Genomic DNA, 21,099 nt, shown 5'->3' with positions numbered 1-21,099 from the left:
TTCCATGGTGCCAGCAAGGGCTTATAGAGTTCAAAACTGAAATTGAAAAGTTGTCTCAATTCTGCCATTGCGATCTTGTATCATTGATTGGATATTCTGATAAAAAAATAAAATGATGAATATATGGAAAAGAAAACTCTCAAGAGTCATTTGTATGGTGCAAGTCTCCCAAGCATACTCTATTACTTATTTTTAACATCTTTTAACGTCTGAGGACTAAACTAATCAACATTTGTTAATTTCAAGGTTGTAACCTTTGCCCCACGAGGTTTTGATGCTTAAAAAGTGAATAGCATAGGAGAAGGGAGACGAAGGAATTAAGAGCAAGTAAATTAAATCAAGAGTGAGATAAAAATAGAAATTAAAACTTAATATCATAAAAAAATTATAAAAGTTAGTCAAAAATTGTGTAGCAGCTACTTAACCTCTTAAATTCGATCAACATGTCATAATGACTAGATTTGATATTTGAAGAGATGAAAAGTAAAAATTGTGTAGTAGTTTGCTTGTGTAGTTCGAGTTTTTATAAAATAAATATAGTCGTTTGGATTTAGATCTTTTGCTGTAAAAATTCACTGCACTAAATTCAATATTAATCTCTACCATCAATCATTATATTTATTATTTTTAAATAAAAAACTAAAATATTTCAATAGCGAAGATCTTCTTCATTAATGTTACCATAGATAATCTTGGTCTATAATCATTTATTGTTTATATTATAATGACAGCTTACACTAGATGACCTCTTTTATTAAAAATGTTAATATTTTAAAAATTTAAAAATATAAATTATTAGATGATATATATCATATATCTAGTTTAAGCATTAATAGGTTAAACCTATAATCCCACCCAATGATGAAATATCTTAACTGAGTCAATGATGGATCGGAATTTAATAACATTGGTAACCCGGATAATTATTAGCGGTTTACATCTTTAACAAATTAAATATACAAAATATTTTAACTTCAATTAATTTTGTGACATTTTTATAAAAAAAAATTATTTTATTATTGAAAGAATCTTACAATGAGTCATGTTATCCTTCCAAGAAACACTCCGACAAGCTTGTTTGATTGACTTTAGAAAGTGTAGAAGAGAGCTGTGGAAAATGAGGGGTTTTGTGGCTAATGGTGTCTTTGTGAGTGCGGAAGGTGAAGAGAGAAGATAGTGTAGAGGAAATAGAAGTAATTGAGGGTCAAGATTGTTGAATAATACTCCTGGGTTCCATCTCAAGGAAGATTGAAAAGCCTTTATAGAAGAAAACATTCGGGCGGGTCATAAGAAAACAAGGAAGAAGAAACTAATGAAGTTCAGTTACAATTGTCCTTTTAAGCTAGAGTAACGGTAAGCCGTTGGCACCAATCTATAAATGTTCACTGGAACCAAACTTACAAATATGTTTGCAGGAGGAGGGAAAAGGTGTGAAAGAAGTTAAGTTCAATTAAACGTAAAATTGAATATTATTCCTTTTGCTGAATTTTTTCTTAAAAAATCCCGAGATTGAAAGAATTTCGAAATATTCATGAGACGGGGCAAGAGACATTAATTTTGGATGGTTTAATGAAAATCCTTCAATTTCACCCTTTCTTTTATAAATTCCATCGCTAGAGACGTTTACAGATAATTTTCCTTTCCAAATATACAAATGAAGCGCACGATGAGCCACAAGGACGAAAGAATTAATGCTGCCACAAATGTGCGGAAGGGCCAAAGAGCATAGAAATAGAAACAAACAATTTCAAACCTTGGAAATTCATTTTATCTTTGTTTATGGAAGCAAAATAACTGCAAACTTGTAAAACCAGTCCTACATTCACTTCCAATCTAAAGAAAAGGGAGGGGTTCATATGGAAACAATTCGCAGGAGTTTCAAGATGGTATATACAAGAAGCAAATCAAAGGATCAAACCCTGAGCAGGAGCAGGCTTGGAAGAGTGCGTCTCGCTTGTTGCTGCTGCTTTTGGGGACTCAGAAAGGACTTGCGCGTACTGGTCTTCTACTTTTCGCTTCTCTTCCTCTTCTGCACTCACCACTTTCTCTTTTGTCTTTTGACCTACATCCCCAGCTGCCTTAGCAACCTTACTAAAAGCACCTGTTACCCAGGAAGCCCCAGTAAGTACATAGCGGTTCTTCATTATAGCAGACCCTGCTGTACTGACTTTCTGTTCTGCAGCTGCAAATGCTGATTTAGTCTTCTCTGAAACCTGAAACTTTTGATCCACTTCTCGAACTCTATCACTCACAACTGTAGCACCAGCACTTATTTTCTCACTAAGCCCAAGCTTTTGGTCAAAAGATGTAACTTTTGCCGAGGCTGTTGAAGATAACTGGTGCTTCTCATCAAAAGTCTTCGCTTTGTTGACAGCATCTTTCCCTAAGATGAAGCCCTTGGCTAGCATGCTGGTGACCACATCCTCCGCCTTCCGTAAAGCAGATTCAGCACCACCAGGAGTTTTACCCTCCGTTGCCTAAAAATTATTAGTGTCAGGCAAAAACAACCTAGTTAAGCACAATAAGTAGAGGGTCTTTACAAAGCTTACAGATGATGCCAAGGCAGCAGCTGGAATCTTGTAATCTGGATCCAGAGTTATCTCAACTGACAAATCAACTATCGTTGCTCCCTGACATTGAAACTCAGATAAATTTTGATATGATTGCAGGATATATAAATTTCTACATTTACGCTTTATTTGGGAGTTTGGAGAGAGAGGGAAGGGAAGAGTTTGAAAGCCAAGAGAGGAGAAAGGAAGATAGGAGGGAGGGAGGAAGGAATGGTAAACACAAAGCTCTCCCAAATTAGAGAAACTTAAAAATATGGAATTATGAGGGTTTTTGAGGGTTTATAAACCCTCCCCTTCTCATCTAAAAACTTTCAAACAAAGATAATAATCACTTAAGTCTTCTCCTTCCCTCTTTTTTCCTGTAAAAATCAACTCTCAAACAAAGCCAGTAAAGGAACAAGTAAACACCAATTTTAATTTTCCAAAGATGTACATGGCATCACAATGTTTTTTCACTTATCAATGATATCGAATTCAAATTGTCTTTCAATTATATTTAATGCCACCAGTTTCATCCTTCATGGATCCATTCAATGTCATTTTAAGGATCAATTTATAGTAAATATATAAGATTACAACATCAATTTGATGTCGAATATATCTTTGGAGAACCAATGGTACATTGCATATGTCTTGGACCAATATAAATATTTAGCAATGTAGCAGGTTATGAACACTGTTATAAACTCATAGTATACCTATCATAACATTTAGTACCCAAATAAAAAAGATAAAACAGACACACGCCAAAATAGAGGTAAAATCATTCCTCCAATGGCTATTTTCTCCTGATTGCTACCCTAAACCAGCCAGAATGAGTACAACATGCATATCCAAGGTCATTGAAAATTAATAATGCAAATTCTCACGGTAAAGCTCCAAAATTACTCCAAACTTGCATTCAAGGTAACAGTAATAGAAGCCTGAGATTTTCAGATTAGGAAATCTCTGACATAAGTTGAATAATACTATGAAACAAATCTCTGAATGGGAAGGATGTCCCACATTCCTATTCCTTAATCGCCTAAAAGTGAAGCCAACACATATATGAAGCTCCAAAATTAACATAATCTGAAAGTTTGGACACATATAATAGTCCATCCGAATTAGTGGCATGGAGTGGCCAACCCCAAAAACTTCATAGCGAGAGGCGGGAGATAACTGCTATTTTGAAGTTTTAACATAAGCCTAACTTACATTATACTACACATATATATGCTGAAAATTAAAAAAATAATATCCAAATTAAATACATATTAGAGTTTGACAACAGAGAAGGGAAGAACAAGAAAGAAAAAAATGGTTTGAGCAGAACTGGAAAACAGAGCAGTGGTGAGTCCAGGCAGAAAATGGGCGAAACAGAGGTGGGTCTCACCAAAAATTGACCGAGCATGCTGGAAATGACCCAAACAGTGGTGAGTCTCACTGAAACTGCCTGTGCACATCAGGAAGCAACCAAAACAGTGGTGGGTCTCGTTGGAAAGTGCTTGAGTTTGCTGCAAAATGACCCAAATGGAGGTAGATGCTAGGCATGGCCAAAACCAGGACATAGATGCAGGAAACTGCTGGATTCTGGCTGGAAATGAAGGTGGGCTGCCCTAAATCTTGCCAGGCAAGGGTGGGTCTGATTGGCTGCTAAGGTTGGGTGCGCGAGAAAGAAGACCCCCGGGTCTGCTGAATTATTATCATGTAAAGAAGAGCAAAATCACAAGATTGGCCCCCTAAAACATGCTCAAATGGCTTTAATGGGGCATTTGGGAGAGTTTATAGAAATAGTTTATAACTCCCATAAGTTGTTTCTAACTTATTTCAATAAGCTTTTTAAGCACAGCTTATCAAAATAAGCTCTTTCCAGCTTATTCTAAGAAGTTTATTAGTCAAATTCATGCCATAAGTCTTCATATAAAAAGAGCTTATTGAATAAGTGCTTAGTTAAGTTGAGTTCCCAAACACACCCTAAAATGAGAGCAAATTAGCAAAATGGGTATTTTACCCTCTGGCATAATAGGGACTGCAAATGGCTGCAAAATATCGCAAAAGTAGCCATACCTAGCATCGCTCCAGGCGTGACAGTGTAGTGCGATGCTACAAGGTCAACAAGAATGGCAGAGGCCACTCCGCACCATGGTGTTAACCAAAAAACAAAAACAAATTGCTGGATAAACAATAAAATTAATAAAAGAACAAAGTTTCCAATTTTTGGGAGACAACATGACACACTGGCATGGAAATATTCATGAAGATTCAAGACTAACCAACATATGTGATACACAGGAAGCAACTTTTGACCAATGAAGGATGCAATTCACTAGAAGAGGCACATCCATACTAAAGGAATAGACTCAACAAAAAAGAGACTTTTGAAAGCCTTTCAAGTAAATGTAACAGTCTTGAAACCAGTGCTGCAACAAGAATCTCAAATAGAGTTTATTCTTCTAAGTCATGCACGGATACTGCATTATTTTGTCAAAAAGTAGATTATGTCAATCAACATCAGCAAGCTTTTTGTTTAATGACAAACAATCCCATAGTTCTGAGTCTTGAACTTTCAATAATGAAAATAGGATATTTTGGTAGTCAACACTGGATAAATTTATTAGTTGTTCAGCATCCTTTGTTATTTTACAAAGAATCATGTTTGATGCACATGTATATCTACTGGTAACTAGTGACAGGAAAATTACCGATAATAGTACTGCAGTCTCAGCACCTTGTGAATCCTTGAAGGTTACATAGGCAGTTTGAGATCGTTCATCACAACTGCATTCATATGTAAACTTTTAATTTGTACAATAAAACATAACAATGATAGCACTCTAAAAAAGAGGAGTAAAACACCAACTTACTGACCTCTGTATTTCAACATATTCGATATCACCAGAAAAGGAAAAGAACTCCCTAATGTCTTGAACAGTTGCTCCCAAGGAAACATTACTGACTTTTATAGTTTTTATCTGGAAAGACAATAAAGTTTAAAACGGTGTGGATAACCCAATTCTGCATCTTCACTTATGTTATGAAATCTCACACTTAAAAACAAAATCAAAGCATATATTACTACCCATCCATAAATCCATACTTCTTAAAATTGCAACTTCACTTATTTTCCCATCTGACCATCAGTAATGATAAAAAGAGACATACATATAATTATTATAATTGTTGTTAAGCTGTCAATCCACTAATTACATTTCTCAAATGTTGATAAATGCTCCTTATAACTACTATTCATATTAAATGGAGTCTTGTGTAAAGTCAGAAAAGAGGTTATGTGAGAGTATTAGCAACAAACAACAACCAAGTCTTATCTCACTAGGTGAGGTCAGCTACATATATTAACGCAGCTCGCCAAAAGCCAAATTTTCAGATATGGAAAACAACAATTTTAAACATATACCCGTCTTGAAACAATCTCTATCGCCAATACACACTTATGGTTAAGGTTATAATTTAGCGCACCCCTCCCCCCCCTCAAAAATAAAATAAAATAAAACAAAACTAGATAACAGATAAGTATTTATGACTTTACCCAGCAACCAAAGCACTCTGAAAATAGTTAATCATGCAAGTTTGAAGGAAAACAAAGCATAGTCTAATGCAAAGATCCTCCCGTTTAATTTTTTGGATGCTATTCAACTCAATTAACCGGAAGAAGAGGGCAACCATAATAGTGTAAGTCCTATATAGCAAACTACACAGGAATCACTTCAGAGCATGCAGAACATATATTATGAAACATACTAATAATTGGTCCTATAGATTTGCAGTTCTCTCCAAAGTCAAAATACACAGAAACAAACGTTGTGCCTCGAAAGAACTTTCCAAATCGAAACCCAAAACATTAGAACACGAAATTAATTCACCTAAACTACCCAGACAGAAGGACCTCAACGAGACAAGAAGACTAAAACGGATCTACTCTTCCACCTTCTAAGTCCTAACTAAACCAAATAAACTTCGAGATAAGTATCGAATCTACTCCACATACGATAAATTATACAGTGGTAGCAATGCCTAATGCAGTATACGACATCGATGAGATCTTAAACAAGATTCGTGCAATAAAAGTAATAGTGATGCAATCAGAACTCACCGTCATCGGTAGAAATCTCCGGTTATCAGAAACCGCCGCGTGGAGAAATAGAAGAGTTGAGCGAAGAAAAAAAACGGTGAGAGGGGCTACTGGATTTTATTTCGTCGGTTTCTTAGTGGAAGGACTTGGAAACACGTGCCAGATTCGAGTCGCACGTGGGATTCAATGGAGTACAGAGCAAGGCATGCAAACCGCGTGAGCGTGATTCAACGGTCAGACTTGGACCTTCGAGGATTAGCTTTTTTATTTAAATATTATAATTTAAAAAATAAATTCTCTGTTTATTTATTTTTTCAAACTATTTCTTTTGTTTGAGGTGAATTAGGTCATGAGATAAGTATTTTTATTTTTAAAAATAATTTTTGTCACATGAAGCATAAAATTAGTGAGACGTATTAAATATTTATAAGTTTAGCAAACTTAAAATCAAGTTTTATTATTAGTATGGAGAAATTTATAAAGACAAAACACGAAGTAAGAATTGATTATGTTTTAACATAGAAAGCACGAAAGTCATAGAAATAAAAAGAAAAAAATTAAAATGAATGGTTGGAGAGCTCTAGAGACACGTGGTTAGATCTCAGCTGATATTACAATTTTAATAACAGTTTTATTAGTTTGTTGTTGATATGCACTTAACTTAATGTCTTTATCATCACATATTTCCAGAATTATGTATTGTCTATTATTTTCATCAATAAAAAAAATATAAAATTAATATGAAAATAACTTGATTAGAATCAAAATTATTTGAAATGAAATTTTATTTTTAATGCTTCAAAACTTAATCCATTATTTTTTTAGAAACTCACTTCTTCATTTCCTTCAAAAATTTTACCATTCCAATATATAATAATAACAATTTCACTTATCTTGCACTTTTACAAATAAAAATTAATTAATATATTTTTAAAATTAAAATCTAAAAAATACTGGTTATTCCTCTCATCAATAAATATATTATTTACTTATTTAATTTAAATTAAATCAACAATAACTAATTTTATAGTAATCAATTAAATAGCAGCAGTAAATAATATATATAGATAGATATATATATATATATATATATATATATATATATATATATAAAAGCTTTAAAAATTTCTTCATCAAAGTAAATAAAAAGAAAGATGTATCTACTATGTATAAGAACAAATTTTAAACCAAAAGATGTATATACACTAAAATGTCCATGGATAAAAGTGTTAATGTTCATCAAGTTTTGCCATAAAAATTGTAAAATTTTTTAATTTCTTCCACATGTCATTCTCCCACACTTTTGCGCTTATTGTGGTGAAACATAGGTAAATTCTACCATGTGTTATGTCCTCGTAAGTTTCTCTTTGCTTATGGCAAAACTTGCTTTTAGTTTTGCAAAACTTATAGTGAAACTAGTGGTTGTTTGATAGTCTTATTAGTTTCACACTCTCTATGGTAAAAATTATTTAATTAAAAAATTAAATCGTTTCGCCAATAGTATTAGTGAAACCTATGCCATGTAACCAAATTCATTCTACACAGGCAAATAGTTGAAAATAAATAAATAAATAAATAATTTGTTATTTAAATTATAATATTTAAATAAAAATTTTGAGTTTGTGTGTGTATATATATATATGTGTGTGTATAAAGAAAGAGAGAAAGAAATAAAGAAAAGAAGTTTAATATTTTGTTTTTTTTTTCTAATCAATGGAGCTACAGAGCCCAAGGAAAACAAGACAAACTAACTAAGTTTGGAGTTACAAACACCTAAAGAGTCCAAGCTTAATTAAGAGAGCACAAAGGGGGACCATTATCAAAGTAACAACGAGTTTTTCTAGAATCTAATAAAAAGAATCCCCTTTAAAGTGTTTCTAATGGCAATAATAAAAAAAGGAGGAAGGGTGGTTACATTGAATACTTAACACTAAGCTTCCTTTGAGTCCAGTTCAATCTAGACAGCCTGAATATTCTTTTGGTGAACTAATTGAAGGCCAACAAAGAGTCTCCACAATTCTGCATCTAAGGGAGAGCAAAAATCCAGTTCTTTATAGAATCCATCAATAAGATGCGCCTGGATATCTCTGATAAGGCTCCCACATTTGACACTTCTATGGCCTTAAGACATACTGCATTAGTCTTAAGTTTGAGCTGCCTCTGGGGGTGATGAAAAGAATGTCGCTGGTCTTTATCAAAATATAAGTAAATTAAATGTGTACTAGGCTAAGCTAACCTAGGTCGTATCCTATGAATCATTAGATGAGTGACCAAATATCAAACATGTAGTGTGCATCGTACTCAGAAAATAAGGGGTGTTTGGTTGTGGTTTAAAGCCCTTAATCATTCAAAATAGAAATACGAAATTAAGAAAATTAATCAATAAAATAGATTAATCCTTGATTCATCCACAATAGGTTCCATCATTAGTTACTTAAGACTTAGATACTGATTTCCTCACATATTTGAATTAATTGGAACAAGCGTCAATTAACTCTTAAATTTTCATGCAAGATTAAGCAAATTACAAGAACTCTAATCCCTAGTTCTTGGAATTAAACAAACCTAAAACCTAATCCAGAATTAATCAAACTGAACTATGAAACCCTTGTTAAGAAAGAAACTTGGATTGAATTAAGCAAACAATCCTCATTCAATTTCTAACATAGTTTTCAAGAGATTAGGGAAAATAAAATCCATACAAAGAGAAATTTGTTTCAACAATTAAACCTAAACTTCAAGAATCCATTATGAACTACACCAAGGATTAACCCTCAAAACTTAGCCTTCCATCAAGGTTGGATTCAACATTAAAAGCATTTAATGTACAGAAAACCAAAAAAGCAGAGTGAGAAAGGGAAAAGAAATGGAAACCATAAAGTGGAGTTCTTGGGCAACCACCCAGAACTCCTACCTTAATCCTATAAAATGCAGAAAAGAAAAATGACAAGAAATGGAAGGTCCCCCCTTTTCTAATTGGGAATCTATTTATAGTGAATTTAACGTCATCCTAAAGTAATCACTTTGAGTGATAAAAGTAATTATGTAGAAAACTTCCTGTAGTGTTGTCCTAACTGCAGTGATTACTATCAATGCTGAGAGTAAACATGCGCAGCTTCATCAGAAAAATATGCACGTGTGTTTACTATCAGTGGTGAAAGTAAACATGCACAACTTTGCCTCTTGGAAATGGCTCTGGAGTGTTCACTATCAATGGTGAAAGTGATTACTTCTTCCACTTGGCCTTTGGAGGATGCTTGCTGGAGTAGTTAATTTGTGTGCTGGAAGTGATTACTTCCACCCAAAAGGGTATTCAAATAACAAGATGCAATTCAAATTAGATTATGTGTAGCAACAAATTCCTAATTTTAAGCATGTAATCAACCACATTATGTCCTGATGAACAAAGGATTTGTCACTAATTCTCATCAAAATTTAAACACAAATTAATGCAATACTAGGATGCTAACCTAGATCGTCTCCCATGAACATTGGATATAAACCAAACATCAAACATGTTATGAACACCAATTCAGAAAGTAAATAAGGGGAGGTTTTGTGGTTTCAATTTCAAGTAACTCAATCAAAAAATTAATTTAGAAAATTCAATTGACAAAATGTGTTAATCCCTATCACAAATCCTCTTCGAATTTAATACTCCAACCTTTCCCCAAATTAGGTTAATTAAACAAGCATCAATCAACTATAAATTCTCATACAAAATTAAGCAAATCAATGGGCTCCAATCTCTAATCCTTAGGATTAAACAACCATAGAATTAAACTCAGAACTAAGTAAACCAAGTTTTGAACCCTTGTTAAAAACAAATTAGAGTTTGATTAAGCAACACCCTCCATTCAATTCTTAACTTAGTTCAAGAGATTGGGAAAGAAGAAATTCATGAAAGGAATTTGTATTAACATTAAACCTAGGATTTCAAGAATTCATATGAACTTCACTAGGGATTAATAGCAAAATTTAGCTCTCCATGAGGATGGATTTCACCATTAAAAAGTAAGAATCAAGAAAGATCAATGACATCAAAGTAAAAATCAATTGAAAGTAAGAAGAAGTAGGAAATAAACCCTAATATGGAACCTTGGCTGTCACCCAAGGTCTGACCTAAGCTCTGCAAAAGTGTCCCAAAATGGAAAAGTACTAAAATGGTAAAAAAAATCCTACCCTAAGTGGTAAAAATCCTATTTATAGTAAAGTTAACGCCTTCCAAAGTAGTTACTATCATTGTTGATAGTGTTTACATATAGCTCCATGAAGTTTTCTCTTTCTGTAGTGTTCACTTTCACTAGTAAAAGTGATTACGTGCAGCGCATATAATCACTATGGTAAGCAATAGTGAACATGCGCAGCTTTGTTCTTCTGGGCATGTGTGCACATGTTTACTGGATGTTGAAAGTAAACATGCATTGCACTGGGGGCTCTTTATACTATTCATTTTCATCAGTGATAATGGATTCATAATTCAAAGATCAAATTCAGGCTCTTCTTAATGGGACTGAGGGCATTCTCTGCACAAAGCATAATGGATTCAGCACAAAAAAGAAAAGTATAGCAACAAAAATTGATAATTATAAAGCAGCATGAAAAACGTCAATAATTGTTCAAGGAAAAAGCATTAAAGCGTCAATAACTCCTCATTTTCAAATTTTTTATTTTTTATTTTTATTTTATTATTTCATATTTTTTATTTTTTATTTTTTTTTTAAAATAAGCCTCAAGTATAAACTGTTATCGTCATAGGTAAAAATCATATTTGAGATTTCAAAAGAATCCTTGATTTCAAATCATATTTTACTTAGAAAACAAAATAATTTTGTAAAAAAAATTATTTTATTTTTATTTGAGAAGTGACAAAGTCCTAATAACTTGAAAACAAATTTCTTTTTTTTGTTTTGGAAAAGAAAATTTTATATTTTATTTCAAAAAGAATGAGCTAAACAGAAAAACACTATATTTTGAAAGTAATTTAACATTCTAATTTATTTATTTTTATTTTGAAAGATTTAACCTAAAAATTTAAAAATTACTTTATTTCATTTTTTTATTTTTACTAAAAAAAATTATTTTCGATTGATTTAACAAAAAAAACTAATATCTATATTTTATTAAAAATTATAATTAGGATGCTTAATTGAAAAAGGTTTTTTTTATTTTATATTCTTTTATATATTTTTTTGGCACAATGGAGTGACACTTAAGGAAGAAGAAACACAAAGAAAAAAAATAAATAAGAGAAAAGGAAGAAAAACCACATAAATGGAAAAGTGCTAAAACAAAGAGAAAAAAGGAATAAAATAAAGAAAGACAAAGAAAAAAAACAATGTGATATGATATTAGCACATGCTTCATGAAAGACAAACAACGTCAGAAAAAGTCAAAAGTTGTACCTTTTTCTTGCAATATCTTTGTCTTTTTTTTTTTGTGTGAAGAATTCTATGTTAAGAAATCTCCTCTGAGAAATCTTCACTTCAAAATTCCTTCCTGTGAAAGAAATCTATGTAAAATTTCTCTGTGCTGGAAATCCTTCCTTGTGTGTGCAGGTTAGTCATAATTTTATAATAATAGGATTAATACCTAATAAAAGGAAATTAAGTATATTTTTTACACCTTCATTATTTTTATTTTATTCTGTATTTTCCAAATTAAATAAAATTAAAAATAGAAACTATGATTCTTATTTATAGAATATATTTATGATTTTTATTGATTATGTCTTTTTTAATTACCCTTTTTATTATTATTTTTTTGAAATTCATCATTTATTATTTAATAAAATTTGTGACCCGGACAAAAATGAGTGTTCACAAACATCAATAATATCTATATAAAATGCACTATGTAGCTAAAATGGATGCTTCATGACTTCAAAGATGTTGAACTGCATAATATTGTTTCCAAACTCCATGGATAGAAGGTGTAACCTTTGTTCAATTCATTGTAGAAGATTTTCAAGGACAAAAATTCCTAAAAGTAGGGGAGAATTGTAACATCCTCACTTTTGCACCCTCCATATGTTCGCATGTGTAATGCGATTTTCTCTTTTTCTCAAAGATAATTCAATATATTTTATAAAATTTTGTGATTTTGGTTAAAGAAGTTTTGATATAAAAGTATTTATTTTATTTCATTCAAATAATTCATCGGTATGTGTTTGATTTGTTTTGAAAGATGAATCTCAGTGGTTTGGATTATTTAGATATCTCATATTTATATTTAAGTTGCAAATGATATATGCACTAGCAAAGGTAGTCTAGTAGTAGAAGGGTTAGCCCTTAGTCTAGAGTTAGAAGCTTCTGGGTTCAAATCTCAACAAGGTAGATTTTGCTTCAAAAAGGTTTTTTGGAATTTTAATTCATAGAATAAATTGCAAAATGACCTAACTGTCCTCAAAATATCATGCATGCATGAGATAGGTGGCTAAACTAGGTGATAAGTGGTGCAAGGTGGCAAGACTAGCCATTGCATGCGTGACACGCGCGCAGCCATGTGTTGAAAGGTGGCAAGATCATCCCTTGCATGCATAACACATGTGCAGCCATGTGTTGAAAGGTTGACAAAATCAAAATTCATTCTTTCTCCCTCTCATAAACCTCTCTCTCACTCTCTGTTCCGGTTTCTATCTTTCTCACAGTTTCTCTCTTCTTCTCCACCACTCACCCTTACTCTTTGAACATCCAAGCAAGATAAAAATACTTTTTCATCCTTGTTCCTTAGTGTTTTCACTTATCAAAGCAAAGAGATGATGTTTTTGCATCTCCGCCATGAAAAAGCTTGAAACCTCTCTCATTGCATCCACTGTGTGAGACATTTTTTACCCTTTAAACTCATTTTTCTGCACCTAATAACTACATATTTGAATTTTGCAGTGGAAAAAATTTCAAACGCAAGTGGTTTTACTCAACGGGTATCAAATTCACAAGTTATAATAAAAATAATGAGATCTCTTCCTTCCTCTACGTTTCTATGTTTCAGCAGCAAAGGAGGCTACTTTTTTTGCTTCTCTGATCTCCAAACTTGACATGCAAATATCCTTCTGTATTCCTTGCAGAATACCTTTCCAATGGTATATTGCGGGCCTTAATCTGACATTGTTTGCCTCCTCAATCGCCTAGAGTATGTGAGTACTTTCATCGTTATGTTTTTATGCAAAAATAGTGTAAAGAATCAATTTTTACGCCCTTTATACTAGTCTCTTTTAATCTGAAATTTTGATTTTCATAAACTACATGAAGATAGCTTTCTAACGCACTATCTCAAGCTTGATTCGGAGTCCATTTCACCACTCAACACTTAATCCCGTAAGTATGATCCAAGCTGAATTCTACTAGTCCAATAGCCACTGTTCTTGAATTTTGGGAATATTTTATGTAGAGAAACTGACATACAAACATTCCGTCTTATTCCTTATTGTCTTAGCTTTCCAATGCACTTTGCGGCTCATCGATCGAACTCCAATTGATCAAGATATGTGCAAAATGGTTAGACGCATATAAAGTTCAAAGTTTCAAAGAGAAAGTTTGCGTTTTTTTACCTTCCATGTAATTTGTTCTGCATATTTCGCTTGCTAAACCTCCTTGTTTTTAACTTGACCTTATTTCTTCACATAGTACACTTCATTAGCTTTCCATAGCCACTTTTGAAGTAAGATTTGGACCAAAGATTAAGGAGAAAAACTATCATGCTATATCCGATTCTGAAAAAAAAATTTATGAAAACAATGAAAAAAAAATGTTTCTAAATCCCTCTTCATCCAACTTTATGAACATTCATAAACACTTATGAAATTCTTGTAATTAGATCTTTCCAACAAGCTATCTTAAGCCCATTTTCGATATCATTTGCTAAGTCAAAATGTCGGGACAAACGGATATCATTTGCAATTCCAAAAATTTGAATGAGCACATTTTTATTAACCTCGATGTCTTATTTTTCAAACAAAATTGGTTGGATCACAAATTAATGAGATGTGCAATTTTTAATGAAGCTGTATTAGAATTGCATTTTCTTTGCTAACATCAACAAAAGTCTTCTTTTTGAACCACTTGCATGTGATTTTATTGACATGTATTCACATATTGGTGTTCCTTATGACATAACCTTTTCATCAAGCTATCTTGTACTCAATTTGATGTCCATTTGATCTTTCAATGACATGCATGAACTAAGTATCTCAAATCTACTAAAACAATTCATGATCAACATTCCCTACAATTTTACCTTTCCAAAGAACTATCCTGAGCTCAAGTTGGACACCATATCACTCAATTACCCTCCATTTTATAAGTGTACTAAAACTTGAAATTCTAGTTGTTCAGAACTAAGCATCTTGTTGTACCGATACTGTTTTTAGCTCATAAAAAATTATTTGACTTAGTTTAAAACCTCCTCTAATGAGCTTTGTGTTTGTTTTCTTGAATGAGAAATGTGTCGATACCTCACACGCTTCATTATGATTCTAAACACCTAAATTATGGGCTCAATAGCAAGAACCTCTCGAAAAGGATGATTATCGATCCCATTGAGAAAAACGCGAGTACAACCCAAATAAGGCTAGAAATGGAGCGTTTAAGGGGAGCGTTTTTACTCACGAAACTGAGTTACTCTCTAAGTTGAGGAGGAGAAACTTTCATATGACTCAAGTTAAGAGTTGAGGGAATGGATAAGAATACACTTGATGAAATATTGAATGTTGTGTGTGGTTGAAAGCTCTTGAGAATTCCCCACTCTCTTGAGTTTATAGACATGTATTTGATATTGAGATTGATATGTTAGCTTGTGTTACTATGATGCACATATATATGTGAAATTATGTGATTGAATGCTAAGTTAAGCAAAATTTCATGCTAAGTTTTAGACTCCTAAACTTGATGAATACCAAGGAGAATGGAAATTGTCCTTTACAGCATAGCATTAAGTACACCAAAACTAATTAAATGAACTAAGCTATAAATTAACATATGTATTTTATCACCTAGGAAAATCAAACTAAAATATGTTGGATAGAAACACCTAGGTACTTGATTCTTGATAATTTAGAAAAGGATACGACCTTTTAATCAGATTGTTGCTTAGGCAATCTAATGAACCACCGAGTCTCATAACTTTAAGTCATGCTAAGCTTAATTCCGCTAATTTACAATTTTAGTTTAAACAAGCAAATCGATAATAAGCAAGAAATTAGATAAGTTGAACAGATGTTCCAATAATTGATGAAAAAAGAAAGATAAAATGAAGCCTCGATTTAAGCATCCTACCCTTTAGAAAATTTAATTGAATGTGGTATAGAATAGGAACAAAATGACTTAGGTTGTGTTTGATAAAATACTAGTGAAATTAACTATACTCGTGGATTTAGAAAAAATTAAAATAATAAAATCTAAAGTCCTTGTATATATCAAAGTGTCTAATGAAAAGATTGAATAAACTGCCATAAGAAAACTTAGACAAGCCTAATGTAGGATCCACCTTTACTGGTGATGATTAAGGAATTGTGGTTTTGAATATGCTATTATTTGCATATGCATAAGTCTTGCACACATTATGACATTTGAATATGAATGTGATGATTGCATGATTTTAAAGTCTAGTTTGACACATGTAAATTATGACCCATAGCTGGTTGAAAGCATGTAGAAATGCATAGGCAGGTGGATTGAGGAACCCATTGTGATTATGAGACCCTGAAGGAGTATGTATGGGTTAATGAGAATGCTTAGAAAGAATTGATATGTAAGTATAACCACATTATTGAGTCTAGCCACTTGCTTGTCATGGACCTAGATTCGCAATAGAACCTTAATGATTGAATCAAGGAAAGCAAATGTTTGCAAAAATCTAATATATTTTCAATCATGAGTAGTAAATTAACTAGGTAGAAAAAAATTGGGAATTTAAAAAAAAAAAAAAAAAAAAAGGCTAGCAAGCTAGGGACCTTTAGTGGATGTGCTTGAAAATATTGGTATAAGTATATGTCAATCTCTTGTGGAAATTGTCTGAATAGTTGAACATGGAATGTTGATCCTGGATTTAAACTAACGCTTGAGTGCGTGATGTGAAACAAGATGGGATATTAATCCTGATTTGAATTGGTGCCTGTGTGCGTGATGTGGAGATTGAGCTCCAAAGATAAATGAACTATTCAAATGGCTGTCAGATCGGTGTATTTATGTGTATTCATTATTCCATTTGAATTATGTTGTGTATGCTTAAAGTGTATGAATTATTCATATATTGGAAGTTGAATGTAAAAGTTGTATGATTACTAGGTAATGAGCAGTATATTCTCGAATGTTGTATTGTGATGTTGTCGAGTGTGATGTGTAAAACGGGTTAGAAGTTAGTTGTTAAGCGTGTTTTACATGAGATAAGCTAGGGGGTATGATTGAGAACCAATATAATCTCATCTAAGAGAAAGATTGAGAATTCTGGGTGCAAGGTGTCTCGCTCAAGCGAGGGCAGTTTAGCTCAAGCGAAAAGTTGTCGTGTAGAATTTGACATTTTAGAGTGTTCTTGCTCAAGCTAGAGCAGATAGAATCACCCCAGTTGTCCCCTCACCCAAGCGAGAGGCGACCTCACTAAAGCGAGAGTTGCTCGATCAAGCGAGGAGTCGCAGGATTAATGGGTAACTTTCTGGACCCAATCTCGCCCAGGTGTTCCTCGCTCAAGCAAGAATAGCAAAAATCTGAGAGGTTTCCCTGTCTAGTTTTCTCACCTAGGCAAGAGCACGTGGGCTAGGGATGGCAATGGGTAAAATACCCAATAGGCACCCACAAAATTTACCCACAATTGGTAGGGTATTTACTCGTTATATGGGTACAGGTATATGTGTGGGTAAAAAACTCACAAATTTTAATGGGGATGGGTGCGGGTATGAGTATCTAAGTACCCACTCCGCCTCATACCCGCATATATATATATATATATATATATATATGCTTGAACTTTGTTTTACAACTATGCCTTGAATTTTTATATTATTATATTACTTATGTGAAGTTATATAAGATTAATATAAAAATTAATTAATAACAAAAAATTATTTTTGTTTATATTTTTAATAGAAAAATTTATTTACTATTTTATATCATTTAATTAGGCTAATAATATTTAATTATTACATAGTTGATATGAGATTGACTTTTTTTAAAATATTATTTATATATGACACATAAAATATTTTTCACACATATTTTTAAAATCATATTAATATTTAAATCATAAAGTGAATGATAAATAATAAACATATTATTAATATTTTATAAATTTGACAATTACCATAAACTTATTATTTATTGATAATATTTAAATTTTATTTTTTATATTTTAATTTAAAATAATATTTTACTATACAATATATATATTACAAGCACAACTATAATCTATTGAATCTAAATAATATTATTCTTACTATTTATTTACGTTCAAATAAGTTTTTGAAAAGATATAAAATATAAAAAATTATTGTTAATTTTTATTTATTAATTTTTTCTTCAGATAAAAAAGTATAATTTTTTATATACACATATATTTCTTTATTATAAAATTTTATTGTGATCATTTATCTTTTATTCAAATTCTTTCTTTTAAAATGTATATACATTATAAATATTTAATTCATTAAAATAATTTTTTAAAATTTATATTTTTGACAAAATACTTTCATATAGTATATGAGTTAAAAATACTAATATTAATATATATATATATATATATAACTTTTATTAAATCTATTATTTTTCTTACAATTTCAAATTCAAAAGTTAAAAAAAATATTTTATGTATCCACTTTTCGTTATTAGTACTTGAACTTCTCTACCCTAACTATATTCTCATTCTCAATGTCTGTTTCATTAAAACCTAACAATTATAAAATGTTGTTCATTAAGGTTAGTTATCAATGCCGCCATAAGAGGTCACCAAGTGATTCCACACGAAAGGCCACCCACTGTGCAGATCTATTTCGTTGTCGCTTTAACGTTGTCAATCGATCGAATCTCACACAAGACAGAGTTATCGCCGACAAATAACTTGCGTGTTTAGTTTTGCTTATTGTTTCTAAGAATTTTAGTTTAAAAATTTATTATATTAAGATACATTTAGCATTTGTGAGCTTTGAATATTTATTTTTTATCTATGTTTGTACCTTGTTCGACAACTATATATTGAATTTTTGTATTATTATGCTACTTATGTGAAATTATATAAACATATTTTTCTTTATAAATATTTTTTTCTCAAACAAGCGTGGGTAATGGGTACAAGATGGGTATGCAGGTACCCAGATGGTACAGGTACGGGGATTAATGTTCATACCCACGCGGGTATGGGGCTGGGTACTGTAGTACACTACCCATACACATACCCTACCAATTGCCATCTCTAGCGCAGGCTGGAGGGATATTTAAGGGGGCTTCAGCGCCCAGAAACTTCATTTTTTCACCAAACAATTTCCTTTCCCGTTTTCTCTCTAATCTCTCACCATTTTACCTTAGAGAAACCTTCAGCAAGATCTAGGTGAGTTTTCGGAGCTCAGTTTTGGGTCTTTACTTTGTTTCTTCTCTCTCTTTCTCATAAGACTTATACCGTGTTGTTCTGAGTAAATCTAAACCGTTCAAGTTGTATTTCATACTCAAACGGTTGATCTATCTCTTCGAGACTCATTAGGAGTTTGATCTGAGGAAAACTCATTTCAGGTAAGGGGAGCTTATCTGAGCTAGTTCATTCATTTAGTAAATATGGAGCTATTTGTGAACTTAATTCTGTTATAGCGAGAAACAAGTTATTGAGTGGTCAATTTCTAGACTAAAACCCAGAATGATATAGTTGAGTAGATTTCTTCGTTGCCTAATGAGTACTTAGGATGTTGTAAAGAAAAGTGATATGTTGAAATATGGTGATATATGTGCTGAGAATGTTGAAGTATGTTGAAAAGTTTCATTAAAGTTGTGAGTTGTTTAATTAGTTGGAAATGCTTAGTTAATGTTGTAAGCAGTTTGATTTATTGTGTAAATGCACAAACATGTGTTGCTGAGGTTGTGGAAATATATAAATATTGTTGTGATGTTGAAACTAGCTGAAATTATATGCATTGCTGTATTGCTAAGACTAAAAATAGATTTAATGATGCCTTATTTAGTTGATTTCGTCGTGATACATCACATTCATTATCACCATAGCTAATTAGTATGCTGAGTTGTTCTGTGTCTGGAACCAGATACCGGGATAGGTTGCTCCCAGACTGGATAATAGTTCCTCTGGATTACTTAGACTGTAAAATCAAATGGAAATTGAATCACTGCATTTGCATTAGTTGCGTTGGGAATGGGCTGAACATGCTGCATCAATTGATTGAAGCTATTGTGTTGAATGCTATGAAATATATTAGCTGTTTAAATCATTTTACATATTCATATTCTATAATTATGATTGTTAATTATATAAGTTCACCCTTGCATTTTTCGTTGTGTTGTTATATGTGTTGCAATGATCGTACGGTGGTACATGAACAAAAAGGACAGGTAATGCGTCTACTTCTCAAGCTGAAAGGTCTGGCTGAGGGACGACGAAGTTGGCATTTTTTAAAAATTGTAGCGTATATTATTTTCGCCAATCTAGGTTGCAGTAATAGGTCTAGACTGTTGGGCTACACTTTTCAAGGAATGTAATTTATGTTTTGAAGACTTGTATTTTACTTCCCCGCTGAATTAGCTTATATAAATGCATAAATTTATGAAGATGCTTGGTATTGTATAAAAATGTCCTTGAAGCTTGTTACTTCCTTAAATTGGATGTTAAAGTTCAATTTTTTGAAAATTTATACTCTTTTACACACACACACACACATACACACACACACACACACACATATATATATATATATATATATATAGTCTCATAAAGGAAATAAGTGAATTAGAAATGATAATGCGAATGTCATTGATTCTTTACAAAAAAAGGTCATGACAATGGCAATAGGTATGGATACCTCTCCCTTGTGAAGGAAGTTACAAGGTTATTTTATAACTGTTATTGGTGAAAGATAAGGAGGACCTCGACGTCTAGAGGATTTAATGGAATTGGGTGACCAATAGCCCTTATAAGTGTCCTATATCCTGAAACTTTGGTTGGGAGTCTCCATGCGATGCTCCTTTATCCTTACCTTCTCTTAAGGCTTATCATGTTAGTCGAGTTAGATCAGTAGGTGGAGGTTCGAGTCTCCACCATATATGCCAAATATAAGCTGGGTAGTGAAACTCCTAACAAATTTCGATGATAAGAATAAATTCAAGAGTCACATGAGCATAACAAATGATTTTAAGCCAAACCAAAAGTCAGCATATGCATAAGTCCCATGCATCATAGTTTGACATTAGATTAGAAATATATGAGGTGTCTGCTTGTGAATGAATGAAATTATTTATATTATATTGGTTAAGTTGA

The 21,099-nt window shown here is 32.2% G+C and overlaps 1 protein-coding gene across 1 annotated transcript; it reads right to left on the bottom strand.

The window, feature by feature from the left end:
- Positions 1 to 1,663: 1,663 nt before the first annotated feature.
- On the bottom strand, positions 1,664 to 6,769 carry LOC113857765 (binding partner of ACD11 1-like). The gene is made up of 5 exons (XM_027489951.1): positions 6,664 to 6,769; positions 5,421 to 5,524; positions 5,255 to 5,330; positions 2,550 to 2,630; positions 1,664 to 2,477 (listed from the first exon to the last, which is right to left on the bottom strand). The coding sequence occupies exons 1-5, from the start codon at positions 6,667 to 6,669 to the stop codon at positions 1,905 to 1,907; spliced, it is 840 nt and encodes a 279-aa protein (XP_027345752.1). The 5' UTR covers positions 6,670 to 6,769; the 3' UTR covers positions 1,664 to 1,904.
- Positions 6,770 to 21,099: the final 14,330 nt, after the last annotated feature.

This window comes from Abrus precatorius, unplaced genomic scaffold (genome assembly GCF_003935025.1).
Source record: "Abrus precatorius isolate BTA unplaced genomic scaffold, Abrus_2018 Scaffold2, whole genome shotgun sequence".
Taxonomy (NCBI): Eukaryota; Viridiplantae; Streptophyta; class Magnoliopsida; order Fabales; family Fabaceae; genus Abrus; species Abrus precatorius.
This window is presented reverse-complemented; position numbering and strand designations above follow the sequence as displayed.

Bases quoted from the DNA above. Each gene is read 5' to 3' on its own strand.
- LOC113857765 (XM_027489951.1), bottom strand. The intron at 5,331-5,420 runs GTCAGTAAGTTG...ATATGAATGCAG, and splicing joins GAATATGTTGAAATACAGAG to TTGTGATGAACGATCTCAAA. The intron at 2,478-2,549 runs GTAAGCTTTGTA...AATAATTTTTAG, and splicing joins CTGCTGCCTTGGCATCATCT to GCAACGGAGGGTAAAACTCC.